We start from the raw sequence: 16,972 nt of genomic DNA, 5'->3' as shown, positions 1-16,972 counted from the left end.
TAGAAAATAAGGCAAAGATTTTGTGAATAAGATCCTAATAAGGACATTTTAAAAACTTCAAATAATAACAAAACTGAAATAAAAACAGAAAATATAGGTGTCCAATCTATGGAAAGAGAAACAGTTAGCCTTTCAGGTCAAAGTCTATTTGTTAGAACTTTGTAAGAGAAACCAAGTTAATTTTAAGTTACAATCTTTGCTGCAACTGGAAATTTGTTTTCTCTCTTTTGCAGTTCTGCCAAAAGATCTGAAATGTTAACTTTGTTTAATTTACTCATGCTGCCAGACTAGCTGAATCTTTCCTACATTTTTTGTTTTTATTGCTTATTTTTCTATATCATTACCCAAATATGTTCTGGACAATTTATGAAGAGCACACAAGTGCTTTACAATATATTTACAATACAACTAAATTTACAACTACTTTACAATACAACTACAATACATTTACAATACAACTAAAGATAAATTTTGACCACACGGTTTTTATATTTATTCATAGCTTGCAGTTTCACAAAATGTTTGCAAACCCACTGATGCAATGTCACCCAAAGTCAAGACTTTTTTGTAAACAGCATGATTACATAATTTTCTTCCTTTTCTGCTTATATTACAAATAATGCATTTCAATTTATAACAATCGTGAATCACAGCTAAAGCTAATATTAAGCGTTCCATGCTGACATACTTTTAAAAGGTATCCAGCACTGCAATTAATAATTTAGATTGTTTTCCAAAATCTATTGTCGTGTAGATGTACTGAACTAGTAGAACCAGATACACAGTGTACTGAGTTATAGATACCTTAAACCATCAGCCACTTGTAGAGCTATCCGATGTTGAAGTTTTTGATTAAGGTGTTCTTTCTCATGGTTAAGACACAGATCTAGGGACCCTTTGGGTGCCAATTCCAATACCAACATCCGAGGCCGAAAGGTAGCCGCAAATAATAAAATTAGACTTGGATGAAGCAACTGAGAAAGAACTGCAAGTTCCTGGATATTATGTAAGTGAAAAAGCATGTTAGTTACTAATAGATAAAAATGAGATTTGAGCTTCTGGTATAAATATCAAAATTTGAACCCAATTGATTGAACCCAAATCACGTCAGGTTTGAAAGCGTTTGTTATCAATTACCAACATGTCAAAAATGTGCAAGCTTCATACAGTTCACATAAGAAAATGTTATATCCAATAGATTTAAGTATTAATATTTGTAATAAATATCAATAGTTTGTAACTGCCAATATGGTACGCATTACTGATAAAATAATGTCCCCCTGAAATATTTGTTTTGTGAACACAGTCACAGGACAGAATATTGTGAAAAATGTATTTATATTTTCATGTTATTAGCAGAGCTATGTTTACATAAATTCAAATTTACCAGATTAGGATTCTAAACTCAACCAAAAACAAAAAGGTATAAAATGTCTTCTAATACTCGCACAAAACACTCACTTCTTCAGAGAATCTGAACATAAATAAAGTGATGCTGCTGTATTATGAATGTTCTGAAACTGTAACATTCATTTTTTAGTTTTGTCTTAAATTGTCAAACATATGAAACTCTGCTTACTTTAGTAACCTATCGCCAATTGCAATCCAAGGGTAAAGAATGAAGGCCCTGAGTTTGCAAAAACTAACATATTCCTTTACTTATTCAAGGATCTGATTATAAATCTATTCCATCCATTCATGAAATCCTGCTTTGAAATAGCATGTCTCCCTCTATAGGCCATCTGGGACACAAGCTGCAGTCTCTCTTTAATCAGACTGATGTATTCAAGGACTTCAGAGCCCTTGCCACAAAATCGAATTAGAACAGTAAATGTAATGTCATATCACACATATAGAGCAGCATTGAAGCAGAAAGGTACAGTATATGGGGAAAGTTAAATTAAAAGAGGGAGAAGAGGTATAAAATAGATCAAACAAAAATAATAGATCCTTATACTTTACCAATAATTAAACAAAGGGATGAGATTCCCTATTTGTAATAGTTAATTAACAAATACAGGCAGATTACGTGGCTATAATTCATGCTAATCACAGTTAAAGGTATATAACTTTATTTTTAATGTTTTAATAGTCAAGAGGATTTTAGTTACAGGCCAGAAGTAATTTCTCCACATGAAGTTGAACATTTCTGATACAATTATTGTGTCTAGTTATAAAGAATTTAAGGCCAAATATGCAAACATCTTAAGATACGGATCACATATGCTGTATTAAACATCTTTACTCTCAATGTTTAATCATCAATAATATATGACCATATCTTTAAAAGATATATAATTATTTATCCATAATACCGTAAACCCTATCATTTTGAGAAAGTGCATTTCTAATCAGTGTTCTAACGAAGTTCCGCTGGGATTTCCATAGGGATAGAAGAACCTTATGGGATAAATGTTGGGAGTTTTCCGGGTCCAGGAAAGTCAGTATGTTCGAGATGTTGTGTAAATAATTAATGGGCCTACCAAACAGAAAAGATTGTCTCCAGAAGTCAAAGCATACATATTTGGAAATAATCAATTTTCATAATTTTAACTGTAAAGTACTGTACCGGCATAGTATTTCACTGTGACAGTTCAAAACATGTTGTCGCTATATACTTGTCTCAAAATGTAGTCACATCTGACACCATCATTAAATATTTTAAACATGCTGCTATTACATACTTGTCTCAAAAGACGATGTAGAAACATCTGTGAAACGTGCTTGTTAAATATTTTAACAGCCACTTCTTTGTGTCTGTAAGTTGCATGATACACAGATCCAAATCCTCCATCACCTTTAAAAGAAAATAAGAATGCAGAAGTTGGCATTTCACCATGGAAGCTAGAAAACTTTTCAGATCAAAGTGTTAAGGGAATTTAATAATCAAATTATTACAAATTCCCAAATAGGCAGATACTCTTTTCAAATAAAATGTAATGGTTGGATCAGCCTATGGTAAAGCAGTTAAAGTGTCAGAGATTAGATAATTTGCTGTGCAAACATTTTCAACAAGAACATAACATGAATGTATCCTTTATTAAATGCAGCTTTTATCTTCATTCACAACAGTTTACAATTCAATGAATATGATGGCAAAAATGTACATCTTACCCAACAGAAAATCAGATGACTGTTCAAGTTCAAGTTGGTTAACATCCAGTATAATATTCTGGGGTAAATCAACCAGCACAAGATCTGGGGCAATTTGAGAAATTGAAATTTTCTGGCTTCTATCACATGGACAAGTCAAAAAATCATCTGTAGAAAATAAAACAGTTGGTTTGAATATGTTTAAAGATGACAGCTTGCTGTTATAAATCACATTCTTCGTCATCTTCATTGACTCATGTTAGGGTATGATTCAAAATAGAAATCAAGGTGATTTGTAAGAAAACACATCGACAAATTAATCAGTAGTTTTGTTTTCATTTAAACAATCGATATTTAATGTCCATTTAACTGTATTATAATTTAATACAAGCCAACTGAAATCTTCAGATCAAATCCACTTCTAAGTAGTTTACACCTTTATGGGCTTGTCCCACTTAGGTGATTTTTCAGTGGACTGCTGGCGACTGTCAGGAGTGGAACACACACACACACACACAAACGCATCGCTTCTTTCACCAGCCCGTTATGCAGGTGGGGGACAGGGCAAGCGGGGGGAGCGTGTTTAAAAAATTCACACGGTGCAAAGCCAAGGTGAAACAGACACACACCGCGATGAACAGGAAGGTTGGCGTTGTAAAAAGACAGCTAAAGCAGTCCTTTAAAAGAGGGGAGGAGAGGGGTGAGGGGAGAGGGGAGGAGAAGAGGGGAGAAGGAGTGGAAACAGCTTTTAAGAAGCCAGAGGTTCATGGCTGTGAAGCTCGGCGGACATTTAACATTACTAGTCGGTTATGTTTGGTGATGAAAACTACTGCTTCCCTTTTTTTCCCCCAATGAGCCAATGAAATTCACCGGTCAGCACCGGCTACAACCTACAACAACCTCCGAGAACCTTCGACCTCCTTGGCGACCCACCTACGGCTCGAGAATTCTCGCTACTCTCCATGGCGGCTTAATTCTCGTCACCACTAATTTTTCAACATGTTGAAAAATTCACGGCGACCATAATGAGGCCGCAACTAGTTCCCAGAATGCGGGAACTCCTCTCAACCATGAAGGCGACTCCCCGGCAGCCACCCACGAACATGCGGCGACCATGTGGCGATTGCACAGACTCCTGCAGTCGCATAAAATGTCGCTTAAGTGGGACAGGCCCATTAATTTACTTGAATTGATCAAGTGTGCATAAATATTAAAGTGGAGAATTCAGAAGAAGTCTTCAAAGATCAATAGAAATGGCAGTAGATAGGGATTTAATCTGAATAGAGGGGGAGTGGGGGGTTCAACAAATTGGAAAAATACGTATAAAATTAAATGGAAGGAGAGCAGAGGAGAGGTTACAAAAGTCTCCAGAATAAGAAATAGGTTCAAAGGTTCTTTATTAGTCATATACACCAATTGGTGTAGTGAAATGCAGATTGCCATTGCAGCACATAAAAATAAAAGAATGCAACATAACAATAATAAAGAAATTTAAACATAAAAAACATCCCCCCACAATGGTTCCCATTATGAGGGAATGCAAAAAGTCCAGTCCCCATCCCCATGTCCATGTCCACCCATAGTCGGGCTTATTAAGGCCTCCGCAGTCGCCTTTACGGAGGCCCGATGTTCCAGGCCCTTCTCACCGGATGATGGTGCTCCGGCGTCGGGAGAATCCTCACAGTCACATGGGAAACCAGGAACGGCCGCTTCCTTACCGCAGACCGCGACAGGCCGCGCTGGATGGAGCTCCACTACTGGCGATCTCGGCGAGAGATCCCAGGCTCCCGATGTTAAAGTTCAGCGCTGCCGCCCGCAGCTGGCTGCTCCACAGACCGCAGCTCCGCGATGTTTCATCGGCGGTCCCTGGAGTTCCAGCGCGGCGACCAGCGGGCTGTTCTGCCGCTGGAACCAAGGTTCTGGCCAGTCCCCTCAGGAAACGCCGCTCCAGGCCCGCTGGTAGGCCACGAGGACGGGTCGAAGGTGCTGCCCGGAGAAAACCCCCCTCTCCGACCAGGTAGGGACCCTCAAAAGCAGTTTCCCTCCCTCCCCCCTCCCCCCCCCCCCCCCCCCCCCCACATAAAAAAGAGACTAGAGCTCCAAATACAAAACACTCAACACACTAAAAATCAAAAAAAGAGGTGAAACAATGGACAGCTGCAGGCTGGGCAGCCATACCCACACAGGACGGCACCCTGAATCTGGACAGAAAGTTTACAAACTGATAAGAGTGTAATGTTAGGCATCAAGGTAACTGATTTGAATAGAAGGGTGGTGAATACAGAACTTACGGTATTATATCTAAAAGCATGTTTTATACGAAACAAAGGTGGATGAGTTACAGCACAGTTAGAAATTAGCATGCACAATGTTATGGACATCACAGAGACATGGCTGAACGAGGATCAGAGCTAGGAGCTGAACATCCAAGGATACACATCCTATTGAAAAGTCAGAATCAGAGGCTGGTTAATTTGCTGAGCAATCATTTTCAGCAAGATCATAATATTAATGCATCCTTTGTAGGCCTCAATGTAGACATGTATCTGAACACTGGAAATGGCTCGATTGTAATCATGTGTTGTCTTTCCACTGACTGGTTAGCACATAACAAAAGCTTTTCACTGTACACGAGACAATAAACTAAACAGGCAGATGGGGGTGGCAGATCAGACTCCAAGGGGCGAATGGCCTATTTCGTCTCCGATATCTTATGTTTAATGTCTTATGTCCGATGGTTTAATTCAGAATATTCATTTGGGATCTGCAATTAGCACATCAGTTTTGGCATCCATACTGTTACCAAATGCTACAAAGATTATGGATAGGTAGATTCATGGAAACGTTTCATAATATGACTACCAAGTCTCTTTGCACCTCTGATTTCTGGATTCTTCCTTTATTCCCACTACCAAAATGCATAACTCCACACTTTGCTACCTATATTCCATCTGCCACTTCTCTGCCCACTCTTCTAACCTATCCAAATCCTTCTGCAGAGTCTCTGCTTACTCCACACTGTCTGCCACCACCTATTTTCCTATCATCCTCAAACTTGGTCCCTAGGCCTTGAATTCCCTTATCCAAATCCAAGTGGTGGCTAAAATGTTGAATGAATAACGGTTTAGGATTTAATTTCTGCCTGGACACCTGACGGGGAATCAATAGAATCAGTCATATAGTCATAGAGTGAAGGGCAAAAGGGCTGCTCTGAAATTCACAGATTATTGACCTTGACAATTGTGGGCAAAATGTCAACCTTTCCTTGAACTCTGCCTTGAACAGCAACAAGACGTCAAGGCAATTGTATTGTATTGTATTGTATACATAAATCCCTTATACTGTTCAAATTCAAGACAGCCGTTTTGCTGCATATCAATTTTCAAATTAACTTTTAAGTAGTTCTCTATAATACAATTGCTTCTACATGAAGAAACAAACCAGGAATGCTGTGGAAGGCAATGGAAAAATCAATTGGAGCAGCTTCTCATAAATAGCTCAACTCTATGAGGGGCATGAGCGTAGTCTGTATTGTTCCATCCACGCCATAGGTCAGGTCAGCAAGTTCTATCAAATCCATTTGACAAAGATAGGTCTCACCCCGAAATGTCGCCTATTCCTTCTCTCCATTGATGCTGCCTCTCCCGCTGAGTTCCTCCAGCATTTTTTGTCTACTTTTGAAACCTATCGATGTTCTCCTCATTGTTCACAGCCAAATTTTATCACCTGCACCATTTTCAGATTTTCCCATCCACAAATTAAATTCCTAAAAATATCAGAAAGTGGTCCTATTGCTGACCACTAGAGGGCACCAATGACTCACAACAGCTGTTTTCTGTGCAGAGCCAATTTTTTCATGAGTTGCTGCTGCCCAATTTATTTGCTAACAAGTTTATCATCCAACTTCATCAAACATTGTTTAGAAACCCATTTAACAGAGAGAAAAAAAATAACCTGACAAAGATGTCATACTTGTTTAAGAAAGAACTGCAGATGCTGAAAAAATCGAAAATGCTGGAGAAACTCAGCGGGTGAGGCAGCATCTATGCAGGAAAGGAATAGGTGACGTTTCGGGTCGAGACCCTTCTTCAGACTGATCAGTTTAAGCAGATAAGTTTAGAGGGCTATGGGTCAAATATAGGTAAGTAGGACTATTGTCAATGGTTGCAACTATATTGGGCAGGTTGTTCTGATCCAGGCACGTGCCATGTGTAATTACTCAAGGTAGGCAGCTCGCGGCTTCACTCATGTCAGTTGCTTCCCGCAAATCCTTAAATTCCCACAACCGAGTAACCTCAATTGGACCCTTGAATGCGCGGTCGGAATTTAAGGATTTGTGGGAAGCCGGCCGGCGAGCGGCAGGGGACAGACGGAGAGCACTGCCAGAGGTGAGCGGGGACCAGCAGAAGGGGCTGTAATGGCAGCCGGTTGTGCTGTCTGGTCCCGGCGGCTGCTCGCAGTCACGCGAGCTGCTTCCTTCATCAGAGGTGGCGGCCAGTTCTGCTGTCCGTGCCCGGAACGCAGCGGCAGCCACCCAAGCTAATTCACTCCACGGCCACAAAGCAGTGGCTCCATGCCCAGAGGGTCGCAATTGGGTTACTGGCCCCGATCCCCTACTTCACAACGCTCCTGCCTTCCTCGCAACTTTACCCCGGGCCAGACTCCTCAAACACTGTGACAGGAGCTCTTCCCCCCACCCACCCCGGGAAATACAGTATTTAAAAACATAAAGTACCAAGAAATGTACTTACCACGGTATTGGTACACAAACTCCATCTTCTCTCTTTGCTTCCTAACGTACACTTCAGATAATGGCAATCCATATTTGAAAAACCTGCCAAGAAACTTGCGCTGCGCATGCGCAGTACAGGAAAGGCAGAATTTCAGCTGCCTTCGGCTCCGCTTGAAATTGACGGCTTCAAGCAGCGCGGACAGCCCGTGGGCTGCACATGCTACGTGCTGCAGTTGAAAGGCACGGAGAATTATGCCTACCAAAGAGATCGATCTCTTAGATAGGCATAATTCTCCTATTTATATTTAATGATTACCATGTAATAATTTTAGTCAGGGTAGGTAGTGCCTACCTTGCCTACCCTGACGGCACGTGCCTTTTCTGATCCTTCCAGTTGCCTAAACTCATTGCCCATGGAGCCTGCCCACAATAATCTGTTCAAAGTGGAGAGCCCAGCAAAGTAACACACTGTATTCAAGAGTGGATCTGGAAAATAAATAGAAATTACTTTGCCTCAGGTGCAAATCCCGAATACAAATCCTGAACTTCTGCCCAAAAAGCACACGTGGCCTGCTGATAGAGATGTAGGGGGATGGAGATGCTGGAATCTTGGGCAAAAAGCAAAGTGCTGGAGGAAATCAGCAGGTCAGGCAGCATAAAATCATGGAGAGTCATAGAGTGATACAATGTAGAAACAGACATTTCAGCCCAACTTGCCCACACCGGCCAACATGTCTCAGCTACACTAGTCCTACCTGCCCATGTTGGGGCCATATCCATCCAAACCTATCCTATCCATGTACCTGTCTAACTGTTTCTTAAATGTTGGGATAGTTCCTGCCTCAACTACCTCCATTGGCAGCTTGCTCCCTACACCCCTGCGATCTACAACACTCCCCAGAGGCCTAGCATTCACTGTGTCGATCCTGCCCATGTAAGACTATCCCTATCAGCCCTTGTTTGATACAATACGATAGAACTTTATTTATCCCAGGAGGGAAATTGATCTGCCCACAGTCGTAAGACACAAAATACATTAAATTAAAGTGACGAGTGGAAAGGATGGAGAATGTGGAGGGGAGTCAGTCAACCCCATGACAGAGGGGGTAGCAGTTGTACAGTTTGATAGCCACAGGGGAAAAGGATCTCCTCTGGTGTTCTGTACTGCATCTTGGTGGAACCAGTCTGTTGCCAAAGGTACTCCTCAGGTTGACCAGTGTATCTTGGAGGGGGTGAGCTGTATTGTCCAATATTTGACGAGTATCCTCCCCTCCAAAACCACCTACAGTAAATTCAACTCTGCCCCTAGGACAGAGCCAGCCTGCCTGATGAGCTGTTTAATCCTGTTGGCGTCCGCAACCTTCACCCTTCACCCTGCTACCCCAGCACATGACTGCGAAGAAGATAGCACTGGCCACCACCAATTGGTAGAACATCTGCAGCATCTTACTGCAGACGTTGAAGGAGCGGAGCCTTCATAAAAAATACAGCCGGCTCTGTCCCTTCCTGTACAGAGCCTCAGCATTCCTGGACCAGTCCAGTTTGCAGTCGAGGTAAACTCCAATGTACTTGTACTGTTTGGTAAATTGCACATCCACACCGTTGATGGAGGCAGGGGACAGGGGTGTTCCTCTCCTCTTGAAGTCCACTACTAACTCCTTAATCTTGTTGGTGTTGAGCTGCAGGTAATTCAGCCCACACCACTCATCAACGAAACCTCTGTATTCAACTTCCTCCCCCCCACTACTGCAGCCCACAATTGCAGAGACATCAGAGAACTTCTGCAGGTGGGAGAAGTCCGAGTTATATCTGGTCCACGGTGTAGATTGTGAACTGGAAGGGAGAGAAGACTATTCCCTGTGGGGGCCCTCTGTTACTCACTCCATGTCCCGAGACACGGTTCTGTAGCCTGACATACTGTGCTCATCCAGTTAGGTAGTTGGTGGATTGAGCATCCACCCGCAATTTTGTCAGTTTGCTCCCTAGTAGTGCAGTATCTGTGTTAAAAGCACTGGAGAAGTAAAAAAACATGACTCTCTCAGTGCTTCCCAGCTTTTCCACGTGAGAATAGGAATAATGGAGCAGGTGGATGATGGTGTCTTCGACCCCCATCTTTGTTTGGTAAGCGAACCGCAGGGGATCCAGGCAGTGTTTAACCAGGGGGCACAGGTGAGTGAACACCAGCCTCTTCAGGGACTTCATAATTACTTCATGATGCTCCTCTTTGGTACAGGAACCAGGCAGGATCTCTTCCATCTGGGTCTGAAGAGGGGTTTCGGCCCGAAACGTTGCCTATTTCCTTTGCTCCATAGATGCTGCTGCACCCGCTGAGTTTCTCCAGCATTTTTGTGTACCTAGGATCTCTTCCATATCCTTGGAACCCTCTCCAGCCTCAGTGTAGAAGAAACATTCAAAATCTTAATTTACTTAATTTTGATCGGAATTAAATATGGTAACGAAAGGGTAAGCGGATGTGGCAATTGGCATCTCTTGTTGACCAGCTGCAGAAGAAGATCGTGGGAAGATCATGGGAATCTGGCAAAACAAGTTTCATGTAATGTTGGTAACTATTGTGATCAAGAAACACAACACCAATAGCTGGGTAGACCACCCATGCCCCTTACCGCTAGTAGTGCAGAAACAGTAAATGGGGGCTTATGATTGGCTCGGGGAGAGGGCAATGGTGCAGTCTGCTTGAAAGATGAGATAGAATAATGTCAAGATGCCCTTGTATTATCAATGACTTGGATTAACCATCTGTTGTTGGATAAGAGTAACATAAACAAAAAGTATATTATGATTAATAACATAATTAATACCCATGTAGTGGATAGTAATAACAGGAAAACAAATAACTAAGGACGAAGTATATTTTCGTATAGTTGTATCGAACAAAAAAAATTGTTTACTACACTGTGTAACTGTTGGCTAATTCTGCTGCAAAGACAGAGAACTGGTGAGCAGTTAGCTGCCGCCATCTCTCCATGATATCATGCAATAAAGCCTTTTGAAGCAAAACTCAAAGTTTCCGTTTTACCTTTAATTTTCCTCTGTCAATTTCCTCGACACTCAGGCTCAGATTGAAGATCTGGAGTACTCGACACAACTGGCTGGCACTCGCCTTGAGCACCCTCGAGCTGACACCATCGGGACCCATGGTTTTGCCTGGGCATAGTCTGCTCAGCTCTTTCCTCACCTGCTCAGCCGCAACAAAGAAAGGGCAGAGGAAGTGGACCTGGGGAATTGAGGGGAAGAATCTGTCGGGGAGCAGGGGAGTGGGTGGGCAGAGGCCCCACCATCAAATCTATTAAAAAACAGATTTAGCTTGTTGGCCAATCCCTGATTGCTTTCCTTCCCCAGGCCACTGGTCATCTTGTAGCCTGTAATGCTCTTCATACTGCTCCACACATCCCTTATGTTGTTCTGCTGAAGTTTCAGCTCCAGATTCCTCCTGTAGTCATCCTTGCCTTGTCTTAATCTCGGCTTCAGATCTTCCTGCACCTATTTCACCTCCTTCCTGTCACCATTCCTGAAGGCCCTCCTTTTCTGAGAAGGGTGTTTATGTCACTTGTGACCCAGGGCTTGTTGTTACGGAAACAGTATACAGTCTCCTCAGGGACAACGTTATCCACATAGAACTTTATGTAATTGGTAACACAGTCCGCTAGTCCATCAATGTCCTCTCTATGGGGACTGCAGAGTGTGTCCCAGTCTGTGACTTCAAAACTGCCCTGTAAAGCGTCACATGCCTCCTGTGACCACCTCCTCACTGACCTTGTGGTTACAGGCAGCCTCTGGAGCATTGGCCTACACCTGGTTAGGAGGTGAGCCAGGTAGTGGTCGGATCTTCCCAGTGGCAGAAGGGCTATGGAGCTGTACCGCTTTAAGATTGGCATACAGCAGGCCCAATGTTTTCATATCTCCGGTGGGACAGTCAACAAACTGAGTGAAAGTGGGTAGGGTAGAGTCCAAAGTCACATTGTTGAAATCCCCTGATAGTGATGAAAGCACTCAGGTGCTGTTTCCGAGGTCTCGCGGTGACTGTGTGGATGACTTCACTCACTCGCAGCAGGTTGGCGGATGGAGGAATGTAAACAGCCATCACAATGGTGTCTAAATGCCTGTATATCTATCCATCAGAATAATCTCTAATAACTTTCCAACTACAGATGTTAAACTCACTGGCCTATAGTTCCCAGCATTTTCCCTGCACCCCCTTCGTGAATAGAGGCACTATGTTTGCCAGCCGTCAGTCTTCCAGCACCTCTCCTGTAATTAAAGATGACTCGTAAGTTTCAACCAGAGCTCCCACAATTTCCTTTCGGGTTTCCCACAATGTCCTCAGATATAACTGATCAGGCCCTGGAGATGTGTCTACATTCATACACAGAGGCAATCATCTATGATCTATGGAGGGAATTGGACAAACAATGTTTCAGGGCATAACCCTTTATCAGTCTGCAGAAACGTCTCAACCCAAAACAATGTTTGTCCATTTACATCCACAGATACTGCCTGATCTGCTGAGTTCACCCAGTACTTGTTTTTTTAATAGCTTGTCACTGTCAGAATCTATAGAGCTAATTTTAAATGTCCTCGATGCACAAAGTTCAGAGTAGATTAGATGCGCAGGAGAGAGCATCTCTCCTCTCTCCTCTAAAGGATGCAACATATGTGACATTAGAGCTAGTGAGGATAGAAACAAGTATGTGTAGGAAGGAACTGCAGATGCTGGTTTAAACCAAAGATAGACACAAAATGATCGAGTAACTCAGCGGGTCAAGGGCTTACACCAAACATCACCTATTCCTTTTTTCCCCAGAGATACTGTCTGACCCGCTGAGTTACTCTCGCTTTTTTGTATCTATATTCAGGATAGAAACAAAGCAGATATTGTCCCAAAATATTCTGCTGCCTGAGCTCATTACACATAGAGCCTGCAATATTCTGTTCAAAGAAGAGATGTGATAAATGATTAGAAAAATATATAGATTGAGGATTGAAAACAAAGATTACCATAAGGAATTACATAGTACCTACAGCATTGAGATAAATTGTTCCACCCAATGTGTATGCGCTATTGAAGTTTCTTCCAATCCTTCTTCATCTGATTCCTAACATAAGGAGGACTTTTACTGCTCAGCTGCAGCTGATGGTCCAGTGCTGGACATTGAACCAGTGGTTGTTCATCAGCACTAGTCCTGGTTATTGACAGGTCCATATAACCATATAACAATTACAGCACGGAAACAGGCCATCTCGGCCCTACAAGTCCGTGCCGAACAACTTTTTTTCCCCTTAATCCCACCTGCCTGCACTCATACCATAACCCTCCATTCCCTTCTCATCCATATGCCTATCCAATTTATTTTTAAATGATACCAATGAACCTGCCTCCACCACTTCCACTGGAAGCTCATTCCACACCGCTACCACTCTCTGAGTAAAGAAGTTCCCCTTCATATTACCCCTAAACTTCTGTCCCTTAATTCTGAAGTCATGTCCTCTTGTTTGAATCTTCCCTATTCTCAAAGGGAAAAGCTTTTCCACATCAACTCTGTCTATCCCTCTCATCATTTTAAAGACCTCTATCAAGTCCCCCCTTAACCTTCTGCGCTCCAGAGAATAAAGACCTAACTTATTCAACCTATCTCTGTAACTTAGTTGTTGAAACCCAGGCAACATTCTAGTAAATCTCCTCTGTACTCTCTCTATTTTGTTGACATCCTTCCTATAATTGTGCGACCAAAATTGTACACCATACTCCAGATTTGGTCTCACCAATGCCTTGTACAATTTTAACATTACATCCCAGCTTCTATACTCAATGCTCTGATTTATAAAGGCTAGCATACCAAAAGCTTTCTTTACCACCCTATCTATATGAGATTCCACCTTCAAGGAACTATGCACGGTTATACCCAGATCCCTCTGTTCAACTGTATTCTTCAATTCCCTACCATTTACCATGTACGTCCTATTTTGATTTGTCCTGCCAAGGTGTAGCACCTCACATTTATCAGCATTAAACTCCATCTGCCATCTTTCAACCCATTTTTCCAAATGGCCTAAATCACTCTGTAGACTTTGGAAATCCTCTTCATTATCCACAACACCCCCTATCTTGGTATCATCTGCATACTTACTAATCCAATTTACAACACCTTCATCCAGATCATTGATGTACATGATAAACAACAAAGGACCCAACACAGATCCCTGAGGCACCCCACTAGTCACCTGCCTCCAACCCGATAAACAGCCATCCACCATTATCCTCTGGCTTCTCCCATTCAGCCACTGTTGAATCCATCTTGCTATTCCTGCATTTATACCCAACAGTTGAACCTTCTTAACCAACCTTCCATGAGGAACCTTGTCAAAGGCCTTACTAAAGTCCATATAGACAACATCCACTGCTTTACCCTCGTCAATTTCCCGAGTAACCTCTTCAAAAAATTCAAGAAGATTAGTCAAACATGACCTTCCAGGCACAAATCCATGTTGACTGTTCCTAATCAGACCCTGTTTATCTAGATGCTTATATATACTATCTCTAAGTATCTTTTCCATTAATTTGCCCACCACTGAAGTCAAACTAACAGGTCTATAATTGCTAGGTTTACTCTTAGAACCCTTTTTAAACAATGGAACCACATGCGCAGTACGCCAATCCTCGGGGACTATTCCCGTTTCTAATGACATTTGAAATATTTCTGTCATAGCCCTGGCTATTTCTTTTTTTTTTTTTTTATTTTATTTTTATTAGCAGTACAGTAAATCACATTAATACATCGCATATATCTTATTATATTATGTTGCACCACTTCATTTTTTGAGCTTTAAAAAAGATAAAAATAAAAGAAGTAAGGAAAGTAAGCAAGAATCGTGAAGGTGCAGGAAAGTGTTGGGAGAAGAGAACCCCTTAGGGAAGGAATTCGAGAAGGAAGCAAAGAAAATAAATAAGACCCTAGAAAGAAAAGAAAAAAGAAAGAAGAAAGGAAAATCAATTGCTCTATTGTAACACAAAACTCCGCAAAAAAGGATATACCAACCGTGTTTTTATTAAAAATGTATTTTATACCCCCCGTTTCCAGGTCTTGGCAGCCTTTATGTTATAACTTATTATTGCACCTTGTGCTTGTAATAGTTCCATAAATGCAGACCACGTCTTTTGGAAGTGATCTGCTTTGCCTGCTAGGAGGAGTCTCATCTCTTCCATGTGTAATGTTTCGGACATGTTTGAAATCCACATTTTTGTTGTTGGTATTGGAGCATTTTTCCAAAATTTAAGTATAAGCTTTTTTTCCGATTATTAGCCCATAATTAAGTAAATTCTTTTGAAACATATTTAATTCTGGGTTACCTTCCGATATTCCAAAAATGATCCATTCTACTTTGGGTAGTAGTTTTGTTTTAAATAATTTTGTGAAGATTTCAATATTTCGTTCCAGAATTTTTGGATTTTTATACAGAAAACAAAAGAGTGCGCTATGTTAGCTTCTTGTAACTGACATTTATCACAAATGGGTGAGACATTAGGGAAAAGTTTATTTATTTTAGTTTTTGAATAATAGTCTATGCAATGTTTTATATTGGATTAGAGTATGTCGTACGTTGATCGAGCATTTATGCACATATCATAAGTGTTTATCCCAGCTCTCTTTTGAAATTTTTATAGCTAATTCTTGTTCCCAATCTCTTCTAATATTATCTGTTGTAGGTATTTCTATATTCAATTTAATATTATATAAGTATGATATTAGATTTGCTGATTCAGCCTTTATCTTCATGGCTTCATCTAATAAGTCTGGGGGCATATTATAATAGTCTTTTGTATATTTTTTCAGATAATCACGGATTTGAAGATATTTAAAATATTGATTATTTTTCAAGTTATATTTCAGTTGTAATTGTTGAAATGGTAATAATTTCCCTAATTCATACAGGTCTCCGAGCATTTTGATTCCTGTTCTTTCCCATTGTGTGAATGATTTATCTATAATTGAGGGTTTAAACGAAGGGTTATTGACTATTGGCATTAGCAGAGATAGATTTCTTAATTTTAAGTTCTGTTTTATTTGTTTCCAAGTTCTAATTGTACTATGTATCATTGGATTTTTATTATAATGTTTGTTATTCAAATTCGTTGGTGAGAGGAGAGTCGCTCCTGTGTTACCAGGAGCGCAGTCCTCTCTCTCCATTATAATCCAGTCCACCTGCTGGGCAGAGTTGTCCAGCAGGTGAATCATATTTTTAATGTTTACCGCCCAATTATAGTACATAAAGTTAGGGAGCGCTAGACCACCCATCTCTTTTGGTTTACTGAGGTGTGCTCTTTGTATTCTGTGGGATTTATAATCCCATATAAAGTTTGTGATGTCTGAGTAATTTTTTGAAAAAAAATTTTGGAAGATATATTGGAATTGATTGAAATAAATAAAGGATTTGTGGTAAAAAGATCATTTTTATAGCATTTATTCGACCTATTAAAGACATCGGCAGCGTTTTCCAGAATTTAATTAGATTGTTTAATTTCTTAAGTAAGGGGCTATAATTAGCATTAAACATACCGTGGTAATTGCTAGTGATTTCAATTCCTAAATATTTAAATTTTTCTGTAGCTATTTTAAAGGGTAATTTCAAAAGATGTGTTGAGTCTTTCGGTTTTATTGACATAATTTCACTTTTGTTCCAGTTTATTCTGTATCCTGAGAAAGATCCGAAATCCTCGATTAGGTTTAATATGTTTGGTATACTGATTTGGGGTTTTGTGATATATAGTAATACATCGTCTGCGTATAAGGATATTTTGTTATTTGAATGTTTTGTATTATACCCATAGATGTCAGGACGTGTTCTAATTTTTTCAGCTAAAGGTTCAATTACCAGAGCGAATAATAGCGGTGATAATGAACACCCTTGTCTATTGCCCCTTGTTAATTGGAATTTCGTAGATAGTATATTATTAGTTAATATTCTAGCCGTGGGTTTGTTATATAATAATTTTATCCATGCGATGAAGCTCTCTCCCATTTGAAATTTTTGCAATACTTTAAACATATAATCCCATTCTACTTGATCAAACGCTTTTTCTGCGTCCAATGAAATGATAGATAACTCTTGTTCCTGAAATTTGTGAGAGTG

At 40.7% G+C, this 16,972-nt stretch overlaps 1 protein-coding gene across 1 annotated transcript in view; it reads right to left on the bottom strand.

The window, feature by feature from the left end:
- lrrk2 (leucine-rich repeat kinase 2) overlaps positions 1-16,972 on the bottom strand; it is a 189,195-nt gene that overhangs the window by 41,533 nt on the left and 130,690 nt on the right. Inside the window, exons 38-40 of the mRNA XM_055653579.1 lie at positions 3,115-3,261; positions 2,685-2,797; positions 805-995 (exon numbers count right to left, since the gene is read on the bottom strand). Of these exons, the coding sequence (XP_055509554.1) occupies positions 805-995; positions 2,685-2,797; positions 3,115-3,261 (451 nt within the window). The remainder of the gene's footprint in view (positions 1-804; positions 996-2,684; positions 2,798-3,114; positions 3,262-16,972) is intronic.

This window comes from Leucoraja erinacea, chromosome 22 (assembly GCF_028641065.1).
Source record: "Leucoraja erinacea ecotype New England chromosome 22, Leri_hhj_1, whole genome shotgun sequence".
Taxonomy (NCBI): domain Eukaryota; kingdom Metazoa; phylum Chordata; class Chondrichthyes; order Rajiformes; family Rajidae; genus Leucoraja; species Leucoraja erinaceus.
The sequence above is the reverse complement of the archived record's forward strand: the minus strand, read 5'-3'. Positions and strand labels throughout refer to the sequence as shown.